This window comes from Osmerus mordax, chromosome 9 (genome assembly GCF_038355195.1).
Source record: "Osmerus mordax isolate fOsmMor3 chromosome 9, fOsmMor3.pri, whole genome shotgun sequence".
Classification (NCBI taxonomy): Eukaryota; Metazoa; Chordata; class Actinopteri; order Osmeriformes; family Osmeridae; genus Osmerus; species Osmerus mordax.
This window is the reverse complement of record NC_090058.1, coordinates 8500385-8522009: the sequence shown is the minus strand read 5'-3', so window position 1 is coordinate 8522009 and position 21625 is coordinate 8500385. Positions and strand designations below refer to the sequence as shown.

Genomic DNA, 21625 nt, shown 5'->3' with positions numbered 1-21625 from the left:
TGGTTTAGTCAGGGCACACCCCCCCCCCCCCTTTTGAAAAAAAACTAATAATGCTGTTATACTGCGATGTGTTGCGATGGTTTCTTTTCCATGGGGATGGTAGAAAGATCTCAGATGGCTGTGGTGTGGGCTGTTGCCACACACACACTGCTTGTTGTTTTGAATTCTCAGTAAGTCCAGGCCGAAACACACAGTCTGAACCACTGACCCAACGCTTAGAAAACTAATCGTCTTTTACAATACAACCCTGTTATACCATCTCTGGTAGGGTGTGGTCGTGTTTGTCACCCAAAACACACACCACACACACCCATACACGGTTCAGCAGCAGTCATCTCTCTTCATTAGGAGGTTGTGTGGGCCAGCCAATAGGACTGAAGGCTACATGAATCAAACCCCTTCTATTGGTCAGATCATTTAAAAGAGATAATTAAAAAAAACTTTAAAAGACAAGTTGTATGGTTATTTCCCTCAGTGTATTGAGTTGTGGATTGTGTTTGACATGATGTATTGGACAGTTAATTTAAGTGTGACAGGAAAAAAATGGAAAAGGGAGTCCGATGGCTGAGCGGTTAGGGAATCGGGCTAGTAATCTGAAGGTTGCCAGTTTGATTCACGGCCGTGCCAAATGACGTTGTGTCCTTGGGCAAGGCACTTCACCCTACTTGCTTCGGGGGAATGTCCCTGTACTTACTGTAAGTCGCTCTGGATAAGAGCGTCTGCTAAATGACTAAATGTAAATGTAAAAGGAAGAAAGAAAGAAAAGGGTGAAGGCTGGATTTGAACCCAGGCTGTTGCAGTACTGCCCCAGCTTTCAGAGCATGCATACTAACCCAGTGAGTTAACAGGGGAGCCCTGCTTTCTTCTGGTTTTTGAATTTTTGAAATTCGGGAATCAACGTGAATCGCTAGAAGACTGAATCGCAATTCATATGTGAATCGATTTTTTTCCCCCACCCCTAATTATAATCCAACATATTTTCCCCTTTCCCCTACCCACTCCATGCAGTCTTTTTCCATTCAACACAAACAACTACTTACATTTGTTAACATGTAAGACAACAAAGTCTGATTGAATTTAATGTAATCACTGAAGACATTTCTCAGGATGAGAACAGTACATGTTTCTCTTCATAATGGTTGAATAATACATTTAATGAAGACACTTTAAATGCAACCATGACGTAATATACCAAATATTAAGAGTAAACGTCAGATGTGTTCCTTGGACTTTGTACCATTCATTTGCAGCAATAAAATTGATCAAAATGCCTGGTTTGAAGCTGGTTCAGTAAGCATGAAGTCATTTCTCTCCTGGCAAGCGTTTATAAATCTTCTCTTCTCGGAAACTACTGCAATGCATAAGCACAAAAATGATATTACTAACCTTATAAAGAGGCCTGGGAGAGTGTAAAAGTATACTTAAGCAAACATGCACTTAAAATGTGCTTCATCTATTTCGTAGGCCTTGGTGTGAGGTAATGAGAGAGGGGGTCAGGGTTTCTGTGTGAACCCTCATGTTGCCAATAAAGTGACCAGCCTCTAGAAGAGGCTGTGTCGAGTGCTGAGCCCACACTACCACCACACTCACCTCTAATATGGTAGGTACAGACAGCTTGTAATGGTGGTGTTGTCCAAACCATGAAGTCAATGAATGTTGTGGTTCCAGCACAAGAATGTACAGACAATACTTACTCTATTGTATGTTTCATATCGAGATTAAGCCAACTAAGAGGAGGACATCAACACCAAAATGACCATACCATAACTTTATTGTAGATATACTTGGCTACAATTACAAAAAGGAAAAAACAAAAGAATATTAAAGGTATTTGTGATCCATAAGGTGCAGACTGCAAACCACTGCAGCACGGTATTACAGTATGAGTGAGAAGTATATATATTTTTTTCTCTCGTCAATGTCCCTTAAAATTCAGCTGCAGGTTGTGATGGCCCATAATTCCCCATACTGAAATCATTACATCTATCCAGTTCCATTCTATTCTGCTCCAATCTGCTGGTGTTCCGCTGTATGGAAACAAAGACAGTCATCCAAGTTCATTTGCCCTAAAGTCATCGTTGAGAGTCCTCACTGGCTTTGCTGGAGCAACTTACTGCTGTAGAGTGCATTCGATTTAGATTTCTGTAATTTCATGTCATTCGTCATCAGAAGGCATTTCTTTATGGCCTGTACACTTTCATCCTTAACCAATTTATCAGCCCTTGTTTACCAATGCAAAGAGCTGGAAAATTGTTTCATTAGACCAAAATACTAACACAAAGTGAAATACACAAGGGGGGAGGGGGGAACCTCTTTACTAGACATGCACTATTCCATATGGAACTAGTTAACTGGAATCTGGGGGGTGAAATAATAGACTAAACATAATTCAAGTCATGCCTGTCCAAAGACATGGTCGTTTCTAAGGTTACATTACAATTCAATACGAATCATATTTAAGGCAGAACATCAATGTATACACAATACATACATTGAGCCCCAAATCACAGAGATCTCTACATTTATTTACTACAGTGTATTCATCAGATAACCTGCAGGCACAATGTATCTTTCGTCAGATCATTTCTTCTCCTAAATACAATTGTAAAATACCAGCTATTGAACAGCAGCAAAGCCTGAACCAATTTTTTTTTAATTATTCATATTTTATTTTTGTATCTGTATTGTTTTTACTTCCTCAACGTAACGACATATCATATACACTTTTTAATCTCGCTCTTTCACTCTCTGACATGAGGTAACGTATGGCGCCCAAGTGCAATGCTCAATTGTGCTACATGTACAAAATAAAATAAAGCAATAAAAAAAAGAAAAGAAAACTCTGCCAGTAAGAAAAGTGTGCAGTAAACCATAGAGGACTACCTTTACAAGTTAACTGCCAAAGACAATTCAACACTGAGGTTGCAGAAATTTCATGTTGCTAGATCAATTATTTTTGTAATTATGAGAATATCCTTATTTTTATCGAACAAATGACAATGGGTGTGGCACTGTATGAGCGATTTCACATTAACTTGAGTGTAGTCCACATTTCAATAAAGTTCAGCTTGAGGCCAAGAGAATTCCATGAAAACAAAACCGAATGACATGATATTAAATTAATGTCAAACCAGTTCTTATAGTGTGTTAATTAGATAACACCCCAACATATAGCCCAAACTGTGTTAAAATTCCTAGGTCCGCCAGGATCACACTCATGCTTGACAATGAATCCCAGATTGCACTCTATTTCACAGCTTAAGCATTTCAGAGGAACTGAAAGGGAGCTCAAAGTAAGTAACTTCTAAGTTAGCACTTGTGATACTTATGTTAACTTTCAACAGTTTCTACCTTTTGGAAGTCTGACTATGTAAATGAATATTTAATGTGAAAGAGACAAATTAATTGTAATAAATTCACACATACTCAAAATGAACAAACAGCACAGCTGTAGCTACTTTCTGGCTGTAGCATGATTATAATTATACTAAGTCCAAAGGCACTGTCTCAGCTTGCACTCCTTCAGTTGACAAAAATATATAATATCAAATTGATACAAGTTTACTCTGGGAATGTTGAGTGCAAAGCATTGTCTTGTGTTTCAATAGATGTTCTATGTTCATGTATATCTTGGTTTTAAAAGGTACGTATATCACAGTAAAAAGACTACAGTATTTGCCCCTAACATAGCTATTAGTCAAATTGCAGGCATTTCCAGAAATAAGTATAGTTCATTCTTGTTTATATAATGAAATAAGACATAGTGACTGGCATTGATCAGAGTGCAGTATCTTCTGAGGTAGTAGCACCTACAGTGGGATTTGATGGCTTTACCATACATTTGTCAGCCATACTAACACATAGCTTAAAAGTATACAATAAATATATATATTGTGTTCAAATACTGTACAATCCTTAACAGGAGTCTGAAATGAACGGACCTTAAGGACTACCAATAAAAGTCTGGTTCCTCGTTTAGACAATGTGGAAGATACAAGTGATGTAGCTTCACCCGATGTTTTGGGGCAACAAGAGTATAGGATTGTTTCAGCGCTGGTAACCACACCTGGTTGGTAACCAACCGCTGGTAGGCTACACAAGGAATGCAGAGGGAAAGAAATGAGCTTCAGAGTGGTATGAGAGAATTCAAATTAAATTATCTTCCAAAGGTTATATATGCAATTTAGAGTGCAATCTGTTTCTCTACAGGCAATGAAAGGACCCTTCAAGACCATTGGTTATTATGAATGCGTTATATGTGTGTATGTATATATATAAAAAGATATGCGTTTGCTTAGGCTTATGTTTGGAGAATACCCTTGGTGTCAACCCCAAATCTTCAAGCATTCAATCCAGGGAGGATGGGTCAGGGTAGGTGGAAGGGGGGGAACACAGCTCACCTCTAAAGCTGGATGGCTGATAGAACAGGACAACCAACAACAGATTTTAAAAGGTCAAATAAAGAGGTATTATAGTTACAGTGCAAAAAGATGAGAAATTCAAGCTTAATACAAAAAACATAGCACCAAAAAAAAGCATGCAATTAACTGAGGTATTCAAGTGAAAAGGGCTGATTGATACAAAGAGGGGAAGGAGAAAAAAAAAAACATTTAAGCAAGAAGCCGTCCACAAAAGGTGTTTGAACTAAAATTTAAATAAAAACCAAGGCTGGTATCCTTATCCCTTAGAACTGACTTCACATGTGCAACCCTGTAGTGTCACATCTGCTATAGCTTTGGTAAGTGATGGATGTGAGAACAGAGTTGGTTGGATTATTACCTTGCAGCTCCTAATGACTGTATTTAAAAAGGTGCTCCGTGTCATACAGAAGTATCCAATTCATATAAAATATTCAGCATATTGCTTGGGTGATATGTTTTCCTCTTATGTGTGTACTACCAAAACCCAATGATTCAGTAAATGAAAAGAAAAAAGAAATGAAAACAACATCTAAATGCTTGAAAATGACTGTCAAAAGGAACATGCCCATTCTTGGTATCGAAATACATTTTGCTGGAACCAAGGGGATGACTTATGCCATAATAAACATTTAATATCTCTTTCTCTTTAGATATATTGATAGATTCTTTTCGTTTATATATAAGCCATTCAGTTGCCATGGTTAATACATAAGTTACACAAACATGCATCCTCGAGTGCTGTTAAAAACTTTGAAATTACAGTAACTGGGAATGTTGAATTCCTATCCATTTCTCAGGATATGAGGGAGGGCCTTAGCAAGTAAGGCAGAGAATAGAATAATAAATTGTTCTATATATATATATCGCTACGCATATGATTTTGGTGTTCATTTGACCACACAATTCTCCACATAACAGACCCTAATGGAATAAGTGCAAAAATTATTAAGAACACCATCAAGACAGATTTTTTTTTTTTCGTTCTTTTTTCCAACAGAGGTGACAACACTGGTCCTGCCCTGGTGGTGTCTATCCGTTAGTCCCGCCTGCCACAGCGAGTAAAACTGCCACTAGTGCACAGGCTGAAGGGTTTAGCGTATTGTTTTCTCTCTCTTTGTTTTACACCTTTGATTTGAACTATGTACAAACTAACACTACATGTAATACGCATTAGCCTCACATCTCACTGACACAAAGCAAAGGTTAAACAAACATTAAAAAAGAACAGTGAGAAAGACAAAACTACACCTGACCTTTTTTTTTTTTTTTTTAACACTTTGCTAAACGTTAATAAAGCACTCTTGTGATTACACAAAGCAGAAGAGAGAGGGAAAGTAAGGATTGTGTTTGCGCAAAAAAAACAAAAAAACAAAACAAAAGTCCAATGTGAAATCCGCTGCGGTGTCGGCCCGCGTGTCTAGTTGTCCCCCAGTGTTCCCTGGCTGCCTTGGTTGTGCCATTGTGGGCAGAAGATACAGGGTTTAATTATGTGATTGCTAGCAAAAGCGTTAGGTTTCTATTGTCTGTAGCTAGGACGCTAGCAACGTTGGATTAGCTAGCACGAGAAAGAAGCTCAGTTGTTCTGGACCTGAGGTTGGTTGGCTTTCAGGCTGCGCAGTGCTCGTCGAGCAGCGGCGGACTTGGCGATGCGGTAGCTGCGACCCACACCTTTGAACTTGCCCTTGCCCACGACCTCCACCGTAACCCGGACCTTGCCGTCGTACGTCCGCTCCGCAGGACTGAGAGGACATGGAAAGCAGGGTTAGAACCGAAGGTGAGCACTTACACGGACCGGCATGAATTAGCTGACAGCAGCACCCAAGTCGATTGATTAATGTATGGATTTAATCAATCGATAAACGCACAAAAATACAGCACAACTACATTTTAAAAGCCTGAAAATGAATACCTATGCTAATATGGGGATGTGAGCAGCATCAGTGTTATTTGAAAGTACATTCTGATTCAAGAGGAGAAGCTGAAGGACACAGCGGTTGACATGTTCCCACCTGAACTTTGCCGTCTCCGGCTCCATCTCCAACAGCTCTCGCACCGGAGAGCGGGGGACGTTTGCTGAGAATTTCTCTGCGAGGGGAAGGAGAACTTTAGAATATGACTCCCTCATCTCTTAAACTTCTTGCCGGGGTGCCACCAGGACATGTGATATGAATAATATGAGAACATTTGCACATTGCAAAAATATGGTGGGCCTCCCTGCATGAACCGCCGAACAATCAAAGACAAGAAAAATAAAATAGTGGTGCAGTTTGTCTCCGCGTCTAGTTTTCCTTACCTATAAGTGGCCTCATCATTGGATAATACACTTGCCACACCGTCTCAAGTGACATCCTGCTATCCATGTAAATTGCTCCGGCTAGCGACTCGAAGATATCCCCCATGGCCTTTGGGACCTCAATGTCCTCCTCTTTCTCCTCATCTTCCTCTGAGCGGCGAAGCTGAGTGAGGTAAAAAAAGGAGACAAAACACAAATTGATTTGTTAGTGGTGAAGATGCCCTCAAGGGGATGCTGTAAAACAACTTGGCTTCCAAGACAAAATGTTGTTCAAGTCAAAGAAATAATGCTAGGAATTTTAACCCAGCCTATTCATGTGTCCATTTAGTGTCAAATGAATTCTGTGAGTAAAAAGGGAAGACAACATGGATACATTTGATGATGTTACTATTGCAACCTCCTGTTCACCGTGCTTGGTAGCTGAGGTTACTTTCTGATGAAGCTAGAAAATGGGCTACAAACTGTTTCTTGACTTTGACCACCGAAATACTGTAGAACTATGCACTTCTGATCCTTGATCTTCTGCTGTACCTTCTACCATTTGTAAGTCGCTTTAGATAAAAGCGTCTTGAAAGTGAATAAAATGTCAAATATACAAATCGATTTCTCAGGAAGTCTCACATCCTTTACACATACAAGCCAATACAACATCCTATGGCTTTAATACCTCGAACGACCACACTACAATTGAGTCCAGTTAACTATAAATGTGCCCCTTTTCTGTTCAACAGTTATTAAGTCTGATACTTAGGCATAAAACAAACTAGTTGAATAAGACGATCCAAGACAGCCATGGAGACTAATTCAGCCCAACAGCATCTCTTCCTCTAATCTACGTAATCCAAAACAGCCAGCCAATGTCTTGGGACATGCCGTTTGAAAATGTGTAAAATTAATCCCAAAACCCAGAAGAACATTGTGGCAGAGATCTTAAATCAGCACTGACACTGTGTCTGCTGGGAAACAAGTGATGATCAGATGTAGGAGACTGAACAGTAAGCCGGCCACACACCTCAGAGTCCATGCCTTGCATCTCGTTCTTCTCCAGCTGGAATTGCACAAAGTCGTCAATGACGTGGAACAGCTCCGGTGAGACGGCCTTGAAGTACTTGTGGTAGTCGTACTTGACGGCCAGCGAGGCGAAGATGGTGTTGTTGACGAGCGCAGAGCGCAGGTCCGTGAGCACGCCGGGTGAGTGCTGGCGCGGGTCTTCATAAAGGTGCTTAGTTATGAGGTAGTCTAGGATTGCATCGCCAAGAAACTCAAGCCGCTGGTAACAATCTGGGAACGTGAGGAAAAACCAGAGAATGTGTTGTCAGCTATAAGAACACAGAGTTGTTGATCAGTTAGACAAAATAAAGCATACGAAAGGCACTAACAGCACCTGACCAGGTCCACAAGGTTGATGCAATGTAATATCCCCAATATTACCTCTGATTATAGGTGCTTGCCGTTCTTGGACTCACCTGTAATGGTATTGTAATGGTAGGAGGCGTGAGTGAAAGCCTGCAGCAGGTAGGCCTTGTTCTGGAAGGTGTAGTTGATCTTCCTCTCAAAGTTCTCAAACCCGGAGATGAGGTGGTTCAGGGTGCGCTCCGCGTCAGGGTGGTCAAACATGCAACGGGGTGGAATCTTCAGCCAGCCGTAGTGGAGGTCAAGGGTCGGGGTCAGGGCAGTCATGACCTCACATATACTCTTTTGGCTTTTCCTCTCTACTGGCAACACCTGTTCAAAATGAATGAAACATTTCCATTGAACACCCAAAAGTTTACAAAATGCTCTATTTTAGAATCTGAATTGACTCAACACAATCACGTGCCCTGAGTTTGGCACAGTCAGGGATTGCAGTTCTTTCATATCAGGTAAAGCAGCCGCACAACAGAGCAGAGGCCATGTTAGAATGCCTCACCTTGAGTCCGAGGGAGCAGAGGAACATCTGGGCGGCTCTCTCTCCACAGCTGGTGAGGTAGCACCCCAGCAGCGCCTCCACGCAGTCGGCTATGCTCTTGTCGGCGATGCACTGCTCCGTGTGGAGGTCGTACGAGATGGACTGCTTGCCCAGCTCCGCCCCGCAGTTCTCCTCCGAGGGGTTCCAGAATCCCACCACAAAGTCGTCCTCCTCGCCCGCCTTGCTGGGGTCCAGGTAGCACATGGCATCCCACGAGCTGTAGTCAAACTCCTCCGCCCCGCCCGAGACGCTTCCCCCGGCGGCGGCCGCGTCCGAGGCGTACTGGGCAGCGGCGGGGTGTGGGGACTTCTTAGGGGGCTTCCACTCGCTGGGCGGGTCGGCCGCAGGGGAGGGGGACGGCGACGGCGAGGAGGCGGCAGCCGGGGTGGGCGAGGGGGGGAAAGTGCTGAGGGAGATCTTCTTGCCGAAGGCCCCTGAGCCCATGAGCATGTTGTCGATGAACTTGATGTGCTCATGGTAGTACTCCAGGTCGTCCTCCATGTTCACCTCGTCCTTGGGCTCCTCCTCCTCCTTCCACATGAGCTCCTCATCCTCCTCAGGCTCCTCCGCCTCGTCTTCGAAGTCCTCGCCGGCTCCGTTGGCCAGAGGGTCCTCTTTGGCCTGACAGGAGGAAGGAGAGAGACATGGAAATTTGGAGTGAGCAAATTAAGCAAAAGAAAGGTGGAAATCGTACAGAGAGGAAAGGGCAAGAGAAAGTTTCCGATGAAAGCGAAAAGGAATGACAAATGATGATTGCCAGTGGAAAAAAACGAATGGGTGAAAAGAGGAGAGGAAGAAGACACAGAGAGGTACATAGAAAATATTACAACTTGAAATGTATGGTTTTATTATTAAGATAAACCCCTATAATCCAGGGCCCTTGACTTTTAAAGACACGGTCAAGGATTTCACTGGGTATTGGGGAGATTAGAGTCTCAGGATTTCAGTCTAACTGCAGCATTAGGTCAGTTAACAGGGCTTGAGTAAGGAGACGCTGCCTATCCAAGTCAATGACTCATTCCTCTAATGCAATACAATCTCTGATGGGTGAATGGAATGTTACATTTATAACCGTTAATGTTCCATGATCTTGACCAGGTGGGACATTAAGGCATGTTCATTAGGAATCAATGACAACGTTTCTGACATTTAATATTGTAATGAAAGAGACCTGATACTGAGGATTACGTCTCCCTTAGAAACTCGCACAATTTAAGGAAATGCAGGCTAGCCAACCTAGTTGTATCTAACTGTGGCTGACCTAAACTCTGACACACATCTCCAGCACCTTTTTTTTTTATCACATAACTCAAAATAGATATCATACAGGTTGAGGGCATAAATACTAAATTAAAAAATTCATCTCTCATGTAAAGATGCATATAAGGAGTAAACCTCCCAAAAATTCAAAAGAAATATCCATTATTAACTACATGCTCAAAGGAATGATGGCGATATGGATATTGGAAGGAGGAAGCCTGCTCTCTAGTGGCTCGGTGATGCAAATCACAAACAACTGCAGAGGAAGGAAGCTGCACCAGTGAAGAGACAAGCGTACCTCATCAGAGTCCCACTTGTCAGGGCTGCTCTTGTCCTGGTTGACAACGTAGCCAGGGGGCAGCCAGTTGACTGGGGGGTCAAATATGGAGACCACCATCCTGCTGGGGAGACCCTTCTTCTTTCCCAGACGGTATAAATTACAGTTGCTCACCTGACAGTGAAGGATTAATGGTGTAGGTTCATTGAAAAGACAAATACAACAACTAAAACTGTAAAGAGAAACCAAAAAACATTAACACCAGCGCCCAAACCGTCACGAGTAAATCCAGTAAACACAGGCCTCTTTACCTTCTTGCTCCTCATATAGGACAGGCGCCCCTCGTGCGCATCAGGATAGGTGCAGAACAGGTAGGTGGTGATGGCATGCTTGAGGAAGGAGTCGCCCAGCATCTCAAGGCGCTCCAAGTTGAAGCCATCGCTGGCATTGGACAGGGTGAGGGCCTGTAGGATGAGGCCCGGGTTGGGTCCCAGGGTCTTGGGGGAGTCTGCTGCCGAGGAGGGGTCAGGTGAAGGTTCTGAGGAAGCGGTAGGCCCCTTGGCTGCAAGGCGGCAGCCGTCTGAGGTAGGTTTATTCACACGTCTGTGGCCCTCACAGGGCTCTGAGGTCCTCCCTGGTCTACATTCGTCGCTGGCCTGGGGTTGAGGCAGGTTCCGGGGCTGGGGAGCAGGAACTGATTTCTGGTTCTCGGTGCTGGGAGAGGGCTGCACAGGAACTGAGGTAGTGGTTTGTGTCATTACATGGCTCTCCAGCGGCAAGACAGCCTGGGAGCGTTGGCAATTCTTGTCACATCCGTCAAGGTGCGCTTCATGGCCGCCGCCGTCTTCGCCAGCGAGGGCAGTGCCGTTAGTGAGGTTCCTGGTGCAAGCGGAGTTTTGGTCTTCAGGCTCCGTCTCCAACCCCTCGGCATTGTGGGATTTGTAGTCCTCAGAGGGGTCAGAGCCCTGGTTGGGTGGGGAGGCGTGGATACTACATGGTTGCTGGGCATCAGGTGAGTCGGGTGCTACAGTTGTATGGTGTTTACAGTGATCCTCGCTGTCCTCGGCACACGAACCAGAACAGGAAATGAACGACTTGCTGTCGATCGACCTTTTCCAGCCAAAGTCCAAATTTGGATACCTAGATTTTGACAAATACAATGCGAGTGATCGCAAAAAAGCCCACATTAAAAAAATAAAATAAAAGATTTAATCTCCAGGAAACAACTTACACCAAATGAGGTGCACAACTAATATAATGCTGTAACACCTGTAAATAGGACCAGCTACTAAGCACCAGAGATCCTAAGACGTGCTCCAAGCCACACTGAGCAGGTGTACCTGAAGTCAGGGGGCAAGGTCTGGGCTCCCACCCCGGCATCGCTGGCTGTCTGAGCCCGGAGCTCCTCGGCGGTCAGGAGGCAGTGGAGGCGGTACAGGATACTGGGCAGACACACAGCCTTCCTCCACAGGGAAGCAGGGATAGGGTGGATGGCACACAGCTCTGGGACCAGGATCTTTGAGACGGTCCCAAAAAACAAAGATTGAAGGTTAACGCCCCGGCATGTAATTGTGTAAACATTTATTTTTATGTACACCGTTCACTTGATTTTTCTACCTGCTTGTTTTGAAGACTTTCCCATTTGGCCTTCCTCTTCTCAGCACTGCTGAGAGGGAGGGCTTTTCCCTTTTGGTTCAAGTGACGAGGGGTTAACAGGTTCAGTCTGCAAAGACACGAGCACACACAAATCGAGTTAATACGTGAAATAAACGAAATAAAACAAAGAACAATATACTACCAAACAACAATGTAGATGAAGATTTTATGTTTTTGTCTTGTGTACAATGCAAGAACAATTCTTATCATCCATGTTGGTGTTTTTTGTTGTTGCTGTCTGACCTGGAGGAGGTGTGGTCGACATCCAGGAGGGGCTGGTTCAGGTTGGACAGGTCCAGGTTATACTTGGTTTTGTAGTACTCTGCAAACGTCTCGTACTCTGGTGAAGGGAACTTGCTGAGCGGGGTGAGGTCCGTGTACACATCAGCCACGTAGAAGCGGTGCGGCTGGTCAAAGTTGCGATACCTGGTTGAATGGAGAAGTGGTCAGGGCTAACTAAACTAACATTTATTTTTGTAGGTTTCAAAATATAGCAGTATTTTGTAGATGCACGACTTAACTAATCCCAACGTGTTAAGTACTGAAAATGTCATAGCAATACACTGTCCGTCACCATATCAAACGTGTGTCAAGTAAGTATACCTTGGAATGATGACAGCGTCCTGGTAGTCCTCCAGTTTGAAGCTGAAGGGGTTCTGCTTGGTGTACAGGGTGGTGGGAATGCCGATGCGTGCCTCAGACTTCTCAATGTCCTCCATGAACTTAAAGTCCAAATCTAGAGTATTGGAATCGTCCACTGGAAGGAGAGAAAGCATCGTTATCGGTTGAAACTTGACAGAGAGCAGTAAATTAAGCTCAGCTCCGATCGCCGGTGCGAAGAGTGAGGTTCCATACTGCCTGTTTCAAAGTGTTCCACTAACCATAGTTGAGCGGTAGGACACAGTAAGCAGAGTCCGCTTGCGTGGGCCTAAACTCCAGAGCTGGCTTCTCTAGCCGCAGGATGTGGGAAAATATGTACTGGTGCAGGCGCGTGATGAGATCCAGCTGGGCCGCACTGAGGGTGAAACCTAACTTCTGCAGCTCAATGGAGATTGTCACCTCGCCCGAGCGTGTGTACACTGGGAAGTGGGGGATCTGGGAGGAGAAGAGGTAGGTATGGTGACATGGGTATGCCTGCTATATCAGTTAACTTATAAACATAAGGGGTTAGTTTACTTACCCGAGGAATGGGTTTGGCCGTCAGGATGCCGAAGCACCTTGTAGTGTCCTCAGGGGGGTAGAGCTTCCTCCTGCGGAAGTTGAGCTCATCTGGGAGAGGGGTGGTAAGGACCATGCCTATCACGTACAGGTAGTAGGACTGCGCTGGAACAGGGTAACTGTCCCGTAGACACTCCGGTATCTGGGGAAAGAGAGAAAGTTCTCCTTTTAGTCTATTCCCCATGAGCTTCTTGGGATAATAATAATAGTATTTATAATGCACTTTATATTTATATAAAATGTCAAAGTGCTACAGGTTAAAAACAAGAAAGGGCGCAAAAAATCATGTAGAACCCTTGGCAGTCGCTTTGGATAAAAGCATCTGCTAAATGATTAAATGTAAATCTAATAGAACAACAAACAAAGAAAATATGAGGGAATAAAAGAGTCAATCAGCCAAAGGCTCTGTTAAAAAGTTGGGTTTTTAGGTGGGGATGGAGCTGTCCATCTTCTCATTAGAGGGCCTATTGACATTTCATATCAAATTGTTGGGTCGTTCTGGAACCCTCTGAAGTGGTTCAATGAATCAATAAAATGACGTACGGCTTTGGGGTAGCACTGCCTCCTTTTGGTGGAACCCGGACGGCCTGGGACACTGGTCTCTTCTTCATCATGGAGGTCCAGCTCCTCCTCGTACTTCACCGTCTCCTTCCCCACCGGCATCAGGTGGTCATCCAGCTCCCCTGGTGGAGGAGAGAGATAATGATGCTGCTGAATAACTGTCACAGAAGCCTAGAGGATGACCTCTCAAATATCTTCCGTTGATTTGTACCTATTTTGTGAAGCTTCTCGCAACATAGAAGTGCAACTGCTTTCTCTGCAAGTCTGCCACAATTCATTATTGGCCCCTGTCATGAGGAAAATGACTACATTAGCATTCAAACAACAACATCAATACTTTTTCAAATGACCGTGTCATCAGGTCTGAAAATAATCTCAACTGGATGTACATCATGGTGCTTCCCTACCTTGACAGGCACTCTCAGAGGGGAGTTTATAGGCAGGTAGAGAGTGGACTGGTAGCGTCCATCCTTGAGCTCCGCCGTCTTGCACTTGGGTGCCAGGTGGGTGAATGGGTCACTTGGTAGTCGGGCACAGTACCTGTTGGGAAAATTGAATTACACTATCAAGAGCGGAAGGCTGGTGAAATCCCTGCTGAAGTGACACACTTTTTTCCCGAACAATTACCATCTGCTTCTGAAGATTGAACATTTTAAGTTGAAGATTATTTTGAAAAGAACCCGAGGAAATCTACTTGCAAGAGCCAACATGGTCAGTGTTGGGAGCGTGCTGGGAGTTGAGGTAGCAAATACCTGTTGATGTGCCCAATGGCTGTGTTGATAGTCACTCTGGGGCCTCCATCCTCTGAACGTAGCACATAGGGTGGAAGAATGTTGTCATCGTCCAGCACTTGCTCCACCTCAAAGTCACTCGCTTCTGCAGACTTGGAGCACTTGTTCCTCAGGATCTGGACAAAGAAGACATACATGTTCATCAGGGCCATTGTGCTAATGAGGACAGTCCCCTCAACTTTGTGAACCCTTAGTGACCATAAACCTGTGACACTTTAAACTGAAGGTTGAGAGTCAATTGCAATCCAAACCTGGGACACTGGGTTTTAGTAGACATGGGGCCTAAAGAACAGTCCCTCAGATGTACCTTTTCTATGGCCTTATAGGTCTTGAGGTCCTCCTCAAAGGTTTTTGTCCTCTCGCTGTCAGCCAGCATGATGTAGTTGGAGACAGGAGCTCTGGCTCGGCCTTTAGACTGCACATAGGACCTGTACTCAGTGGGCAGGTCGAAGCGGACCACCAGGTTGCACTTGGGGATATCCACCCCTTCCTCCACAATGCTGGTGGCGATAAGCAGGTTGGTTTCGTGTGCCCGGAATTTGCGGAGGACCTGAGAAATCCCCATGAAAAAAGGGTCAGACCAAACAGACACAATTGGTCTACCATTCTGATATCTGCATCTCAACGACACATAAATAAGGGATGCCAGAAGCATAACAATACACGTTCAGGTCTTACTTCCTCCTGCTTCCTGAACTCCACCTCCATCTGCTTGTTTCGGGGCTGGTTCTTGCCGATGCTGTGGCCAGTGATGAAGTTGCTGCTGATGTAGGCCAGCTCTGGGTCCTGCTTTCCTGCCTCCTTGATCAGCCTGAGAGAGATAGCCAGTGTCATGAAGAAAAAACGTCTGAGCTTTAATGCATTTTTTGACAGTAAGGACAGTGTAACTAGTAAAATGGAACTTACTATTTGTTAATAAACAAAATAGCATTATGTAAAGACCAGTGTTAGGGGTAAAGCGAAAAAAGAAAAAGAAATCCCCTTTCTTTCCTACTTCTTGGCAGGTCGTATGCATGTATAGCTTAGCTAGCGAGATGGCAGAAAGGACAGCCTTTACGGCATGGAAGTATTATTTAGAATTTGTGGGCGAAAGGGGCAAGAACATCACAATGAAATGCAATTTGTGCCTTGGTGTGTGTCAGCTGCAAGGAGCTCTACTTCTAATTTGAAGAAGCACCTGCAAGCTTTGAACAGCAGCTCCATAACACTGGTGGCAAAGCCCATTGAGGACGATCAATCCTACAGCTCAAACAGCAACGCCTAGCTTTTAATTCCGCTAAAGCTGTCACTCCGAGGCAAAATAAGGGAACTAGATCTATGTCAATCCTCCTCACTCCTCAAACATACCGATTTAAGACAACCGCTGTGTAGCGCCTCTCCACAAAGATGATCCCGCACAGGATGTTGGTGAACGGAGAAGGAAAGTTGGCCTCGGGCTTCTCCTTCACCTCCACCTCCTCATCCTCGTCTTCATCCTCCGAGTCGCTCCAGGAGACATAGTTGTCCTGGTTGCGGTTGTTGTACCACTCCACACTCTCAAACTGCTGCCGTTCGAAAGGTTTGTACTCGTGGAGGATCTCCAGTAGACGGATCACCTTGAAGTAAGGATGTAGACGTTATTACATTACATGACAGGGTTTCCCCGCAGCACTTTTCAGTTAAGGCGGCCGCCTAAGCAACCGCCTGCCGCCTTAACTACTTTGTCAAAAAACAAATGAATAATTAATCGGAAAAGGGGCAATAAATGCCAGAACCCATACCTTGGGCGTGACAAACTTGAGGTCCAGCGAGGCAGGGGAGAAGTGCTCCTCGCAGAGGGCGTGCACCTTGCGCAGGATGGTGTCGGTGAACAGCAGGAACTTGCGGTTGAGGTCCTCTTGCTCGTGCTTGATATACTTCTGGAGCTCGCGTACCATGATGCCTGCCACCTTGTCTGCGCACCATGGTCCCAAGACCAGCAGCACAGCCCGGCAGTCGCTCAGCACCTGAGGGGACATCATCGTTAATCGACATAGTAACGAGAGGTGCCATTGTACTGCACTTACATCACTCATAGCTGCTACGTGTTCTATGCTGGATTCCTCATTCGGAAAGAACTCAAATCTTCCTTTTCGACCAATGAGGTTTCTCTCTCCTGGTAAGGCTTAGCCCTCATTCTTAAAATGGTAAGCTTCATGAACATCTGCTGTTAAATTGTCAGGGAAGTCAGATACTCAAAAGGTAGCTGTAGCTCTATTCATTTCTGCAAGTCTCACGTACCTGTTTGGAGATGAAGGTGGGGTCTCTGTCCTCCCTGGCCACAGGTATGTTGCAGTCGTTGAGGAAGTGGAGAGCCTCATCCAGCTCTTCCAGCAGACGCTCCGACAGGCCACTCTTGTCCAGGTAAGGTCCACAATCCAGCACCACCTCTCTGGGCTGGGATGCATATCTGGTACACACACACACACACACGGAATACTTTGACACACACATAAAAACACGGTACTCTCACAACGAGAAAGCATCTTGCGGCGTATATCCTGTTAGTGTCGAAGTTCATCGTGACCAACGCCTCGTTTCAATAACCGCATCGATTTGGAATATTTCCGAATGCCAAGAGAAGCAATGGTGCATTTCCGACATGAACATGTGTTGATGTTGAGGTGTACGTACCGGTCCAGGACTACGAGGTCTGTGGCAGTCTCAGCGTTGCTCCTCAGGATGCGCTCCAGGTTCTGGATTTTCTGCTCTAGTTCAGATGGGTCACACTTGCCATTTAGAATGGAAGCGGTGAGACCCAGGATCCGAGGGCTGCACGGACAGCCCTCACATAGCTGAAAGATACAGGGAGGGCGAGGTTCAGTCAATGCAAAACACCTATATGCGTAACGGTGTGGATGACATGCATCAGTGTCTGGCTGTTTAATGCTCAATCTCAAGGTCCTCCTCGTAACCTACAATAACTAGTCTGGCCTGGCCAGCCATGGTCTTTTGTAATCAAACAATAGTTGTCCGTCAAAGGCAATTGGCCTGCTATATTCATACTTTGACAAGTAGGGAAAAACATGCTTTAATATGTTTAATATTGAACAATGGATACAAGTGCATTGGCAATAGGAAAAGGACTGACACCTTATAATTTCCAACATGGCGGATATAATGACTATTCATCCATCTATGCCTTTCGTCTTTTCATATAGCAGGAGGCATATACGGACACGCTCATGCTACAAAGGTAATGCATAGGTAGACTATGTCATTTCACCTTCATTATCTCCCGATAGGGATGGTCCGTGATTGCCAGGTGACATTCGTCAAACACCACCAGGTTGATTTTTGATAGTGGCAAGATTCCATTCTTCAGGACATGCAGGAAGATATGACACGTCATTACCAACACCTAGAAGAAAAGATGACAAATTAGAATAGGAGAAAGATGAGGAGTGGAACACAACAATGTCAAGTGAAAAATAAATCTACAGTGCTGTCTGCCTTGCCACCTTCACATTTGTGAAAAGCTACACCACCACTCAGTAAATTATTGCTGGTAACTTCGCAATTATTGAAAAATATGCTTATATTTTTTTGACATAAATTTTTAATGCTGAATGCACCTGCTTTTCGACAATGTCTCGACTCCAACGTTCATCCGTCCATTCCAAGGTCCTCTCCGTGCTGGTGTACTCTCCCACTTGGAGATCAGAGTGGGTCCTAACAGTAGCTGCTTGCTGAATGACTGACGCTGCTGTACCATAGACAGGGAGGGAGAAAAGGATCAGCCACTGACTCATATGTTTCTGTAATAGCCATTGCGTTCCGACAGGTGAACTTAAGAATCAAATTCCAAGCAGCATTAAGTGACATCTTGAGCAAGCAGTCATACCACAACAGGACGCTGAAAAGCTACTTAGGCCTAACCAGCAAATGTGAGTAAATCGTTCTGTGGTATGACAATGACAAGACAAAGTAGGTAAAGCTTCGACCTACCTGCGTTAACCAAGAAAACAGTCTTCCTTCCATGTTTTTGGAAGTCTCCTCGAATTTGATGGGAGAGCTCCTTTGTTAGGAGTACTGCAATAAAGGTCTTCCCTGAGCCAGTATTTAAGCAGACAATAGTATTGTGTTCTAGAGCTGCTTCAAGAAGTTCAACCTAGGAGGGCAGAAAAGCATTAGACACACTGCTGTCATAAAAGTCACCGTTGTGGTGAAATCTACATCAAGAAAATAAGGACTACAAGGCATTATAAACCACATCGGATATTTTCTATTTCATGGTTGAAGTCCCTCCTAATTCCTTGCCTGATATTTCCTAGGCGTGTAGATGTTGTCGTGGATGGCCTCCTGTTGCCAAGGGAGACCAAAGAAAGGCCCCATGGGTGAGGAGGCGGGGGTGACCAGCTGTAGGCCTGCCATGCTTCACGGTCAGGAGGGGTGCTGGGGCAGGGGGGGCAGGGGGGAGTAGGGTTCCTCCACTTGTCCACTCTTTATCTCATTTCTACCTCCTTCAATAAAGCTTAATGTTGAAAAGAGATTGCAATAGAGAATATCTGGAATTATTATTATTATATTTTTTAAAGCCACCTTCTCTCCCTCTAGGTACCACAGAGGCAGTCACAATTTAGTTAACCTTCCGGGTGAGGGGAAAGTCACACGAATGGAAGTAACTAGTCAAGTATAGTATCATAAAATACATTAAATAAACTCACAGGTAGGGTCATAGACTCTCTGAGTGACCAGGCAGAAGTTATTCTGGGCTTCATGTTCAATTTTCCACAATCAGCTCATACAGCCCCACATCTATCACCTGGAGGAGCTGCTCGCATAAAGAGGAAAATGTGGTTAGGTCTACTTACTGAAAACATTATCGGAATCTCATTAAGAAGCAGGGGACCCCATCTTACCTCTAGGCAGCTGATAATGGGCAGTGTCTGGGCCTGAGAGACTGTTCCTATCCTGCAAACAGACTGAGAACCAAGGAATTTGAACATTAATATCTGAATGCTAAGAGTTAGAGAAGGTCAATGCTTGGAGTGGGGTATCCACATATTGAATACAGTAACATCTGCCCCAATAATTATTTTGCCACCCAGAAGTCAAGACCACACCTTTCTTCTGACCACCAATGCCTAACACAGCTGCAAACAATCCCGCAAGTCATTTCAGCTCACACGGCACAAGCCCTCAATTTCATGAAGTGCTCACATTTGCTGCTGGTTAACAAATTGTCTCACAATGACTCAATGGAGTGAAACACATATGGCCAGGATAAATCATATCAAAATAACTTTGTACTGGGCTCAGATGAAAAGCTGCTGCTGAGTCTGACACACTCTAGATTCCCCTCTTATTACTCTGCTTGTATCCTAGTAAATGAATGAAGTAAGCACTGATGCCAAATTGTGTGATCTGTGCAAACCATGTTTCATCCAAATCTTGACTTGTGTAATGAAATGGTAATGCAAAGGAGAGACACGCCGTTTCAGATATTCATTGAGGTTTCTTACATACTTAGGTAGGACTTGGGCATAGATACAGTCTAAGCTGTAAGAGTGAATCTCAATTTCATCTCAACATCGTAGACAGTATTAAGCACCTTTTTTATTCTCTGCTCTGATGTGACCCAAAAGTAATGGCCTAACAGGTTTTGATGGATGAATCTAGGACAAGCCTTTAGGCAAATATCTGCTTTTCATCTGACTATGACCCAGAAATTACATATAATAAATAAAACACTGGTGGTCTACATGATCTTACATGATTACAGCCATTTTGTTTTGCGTCTGAGCTTCACAAAGACACAGTGTCATTTATGTGGCAAATGTGTAAGATCCTACACACCAACCCGTGCCACATGACATCTGTGCAAACAATTCACTCTACCACGTGAACTCTTAGGATACATTTTTGTGTTAATGAATGAGGTTGATAGTGTGCAGTAGGTCTAAGCAGGAATAGAGATTATATTTTACTGTGACAGCTACAATAACAATAGCTAGCATAGCTAGCTAACAAAATTGCTTTTGTTGGCTGTGACTACTGTGCTAACGTTAGTTAGCTAGCATGCTTGCTAACATGCAGTATCATAAATCAAAATAGGCTACATACAACCAAATCCTGCTGGAATATGATAAGACCAATTTGACAGGCACAAGATGTACAAAGATTCTGACTGCAGTGTTAATTGCAGAAACTGATGGAAAACTACGTGCTTAAAAACCTTCCAAGTTGACTTGCAGCTTTTCAATTTAGGCCTCAACTAGACCTTTCCTTGGCCTTTTACGATGACAACACGGCTGACTTAGTGCTGCGTCTCGCCACTACTACTAGCTACCAGTACAGTACCACGCTCGTTCATATTGACTTGATGTGGTTTGAAACATTTGACACCAGCAAATATGTAGAATTGCTGACACTTTAACCTACCTAGACTTTCACAATCGACGGAAACGATAAACTGGCACAATCGATTATGTGAGACATTAAGTGATCTCCGACTAAGGAAACGCAAAATCTGAATTTCCACGCGTGCAGCTAAAGCGAGCATGCTAAATTAGCGCGAGCACCAACAGAACGTATAAAGGATTAAAGCAAGCTACGGCTGAAAATACTAGGTTTTAGGTAAACAAGCGAACTGGTGTACTGTATGGTGCGTACGATTGACAGACAAGGAAAGAGCCCGGCTACTTATCCGCGCAACGTTCTATGGGCGATGCACAACAACAACACAACAGTTAGCTAGCTACGTGCAAAGTTAGCTTATTGCGTGCTCTGCTCGCTGCTAAAGGCGAGGACACGGTTGCATTTTGTCTGTCGATACGGTGCGGATAAAAATAGTTACTTGTAAGCAACATGCAATCTGAGTACCATTTAATGTTGCTCACCTATTAAATTGTTTTTATGTGGCCGTCTTGAATTTAATTTGTCCTCATAACTCGTGAAGTACCCTATCCTCCATTCCCTCCTTCTGCTGTCAGGGACAGGGATTAATCCACGCTATTTCCAGTTCCTCTCACCTGGGCCTTCAAAACGCAACATAATTACGTAAAGTACGTAATAGTATTGTTTTCCATGCTCACACACCACGTGGTAGTGCGCGTATAGTAGTCAGGAATACAGAAACTGCTTTCGGAGCAGATTTCATGGGCAGGGGTCATAAAACGACTGATATGGATGAAATGCAAATGTGTAAATAAGCATGAAAAAGTAATGCATTTATTGGCA

The 21625-nt window shown here is 44.2% G+C and overlaps 1 protein-coding gene across 1 annotated transcript; it reads right to left on the bottom strand.

The window, feature by feature from the left end:
* Window positions 1–1753: 1753 nt before the first annotated feature.
* On the bottom strand, window positions 1754–21374 carry dicer1 (dicer 1, ribonuclease type III). Its single transcript, XM_067242908.1, has 31 exons — window positions 21286–21374; window positions 19306–19368; window positions 19111–19217; window positions 18704–18917; window positions 18392–18554; window positions 18019–18149; window positions 17670–17804; window positions 17078–17238; window positions 16685–16853; window positions 16186–16410; window positions 15773–16020; window positions 15104–15236; window positions 14733–14975; window positions 14387–14541; window positions 14042–14174; window positions 13846–13921; window positions 13617–13756; window positions 13036–13215; window positions 12737–12950; window positions 12459–12612; window positions 12099–12281; window positions 11817–11922; window positions 11540–11715; window positions 10511–11339; window positions 10221–10373; window positions 8624–9283; window positions 8181–8439; window positions 7727–7995; window positions 6715–6877; window positions 6431–6506; window positions 1754–6160 (listed from the first exon to the last, which is right to left on the bottom strand). The coding sequence occupies exons 4-31, from the start codon at window positions 18815–18817 to the stop codon at window positions 5995–5997; spliced, it is 5814 nt and encodes a 1937-aa protein (XP_067099009.1). The 5' UTR covers window positions 18818–18917; window positions 19111–19217; window positions 19306–19368; window positions 21286–21374; the 3' UTR covers window positions 1754–5994.
* Window positions 21375–21625: the final 251 nt, after the last annotated feature.

Coding starts and splice junctions, on each gene's coding strand:
- dicer1 (XM_067242908.1), bottom strand. CDS start 18,817: ATGGCAGGCCTACAGCTGGTCACCCCCGCCTCCTCACCCATGGGGCCT. Junction 18,555..18,703: donor ACACGCCTAGGAAATATCAG/GCAAGGAATTAG, acceptor CTGCCCTCCTAG/GTTGAACTTCTTGAAGCAGC. Junction 17,805..18,018: donor GAGACATTGTCGAAAAGCAG/GTGCATTCAGCA, acceptor CTTTTCTTCTAG/GTGTTGGTAATGACGTGTCA.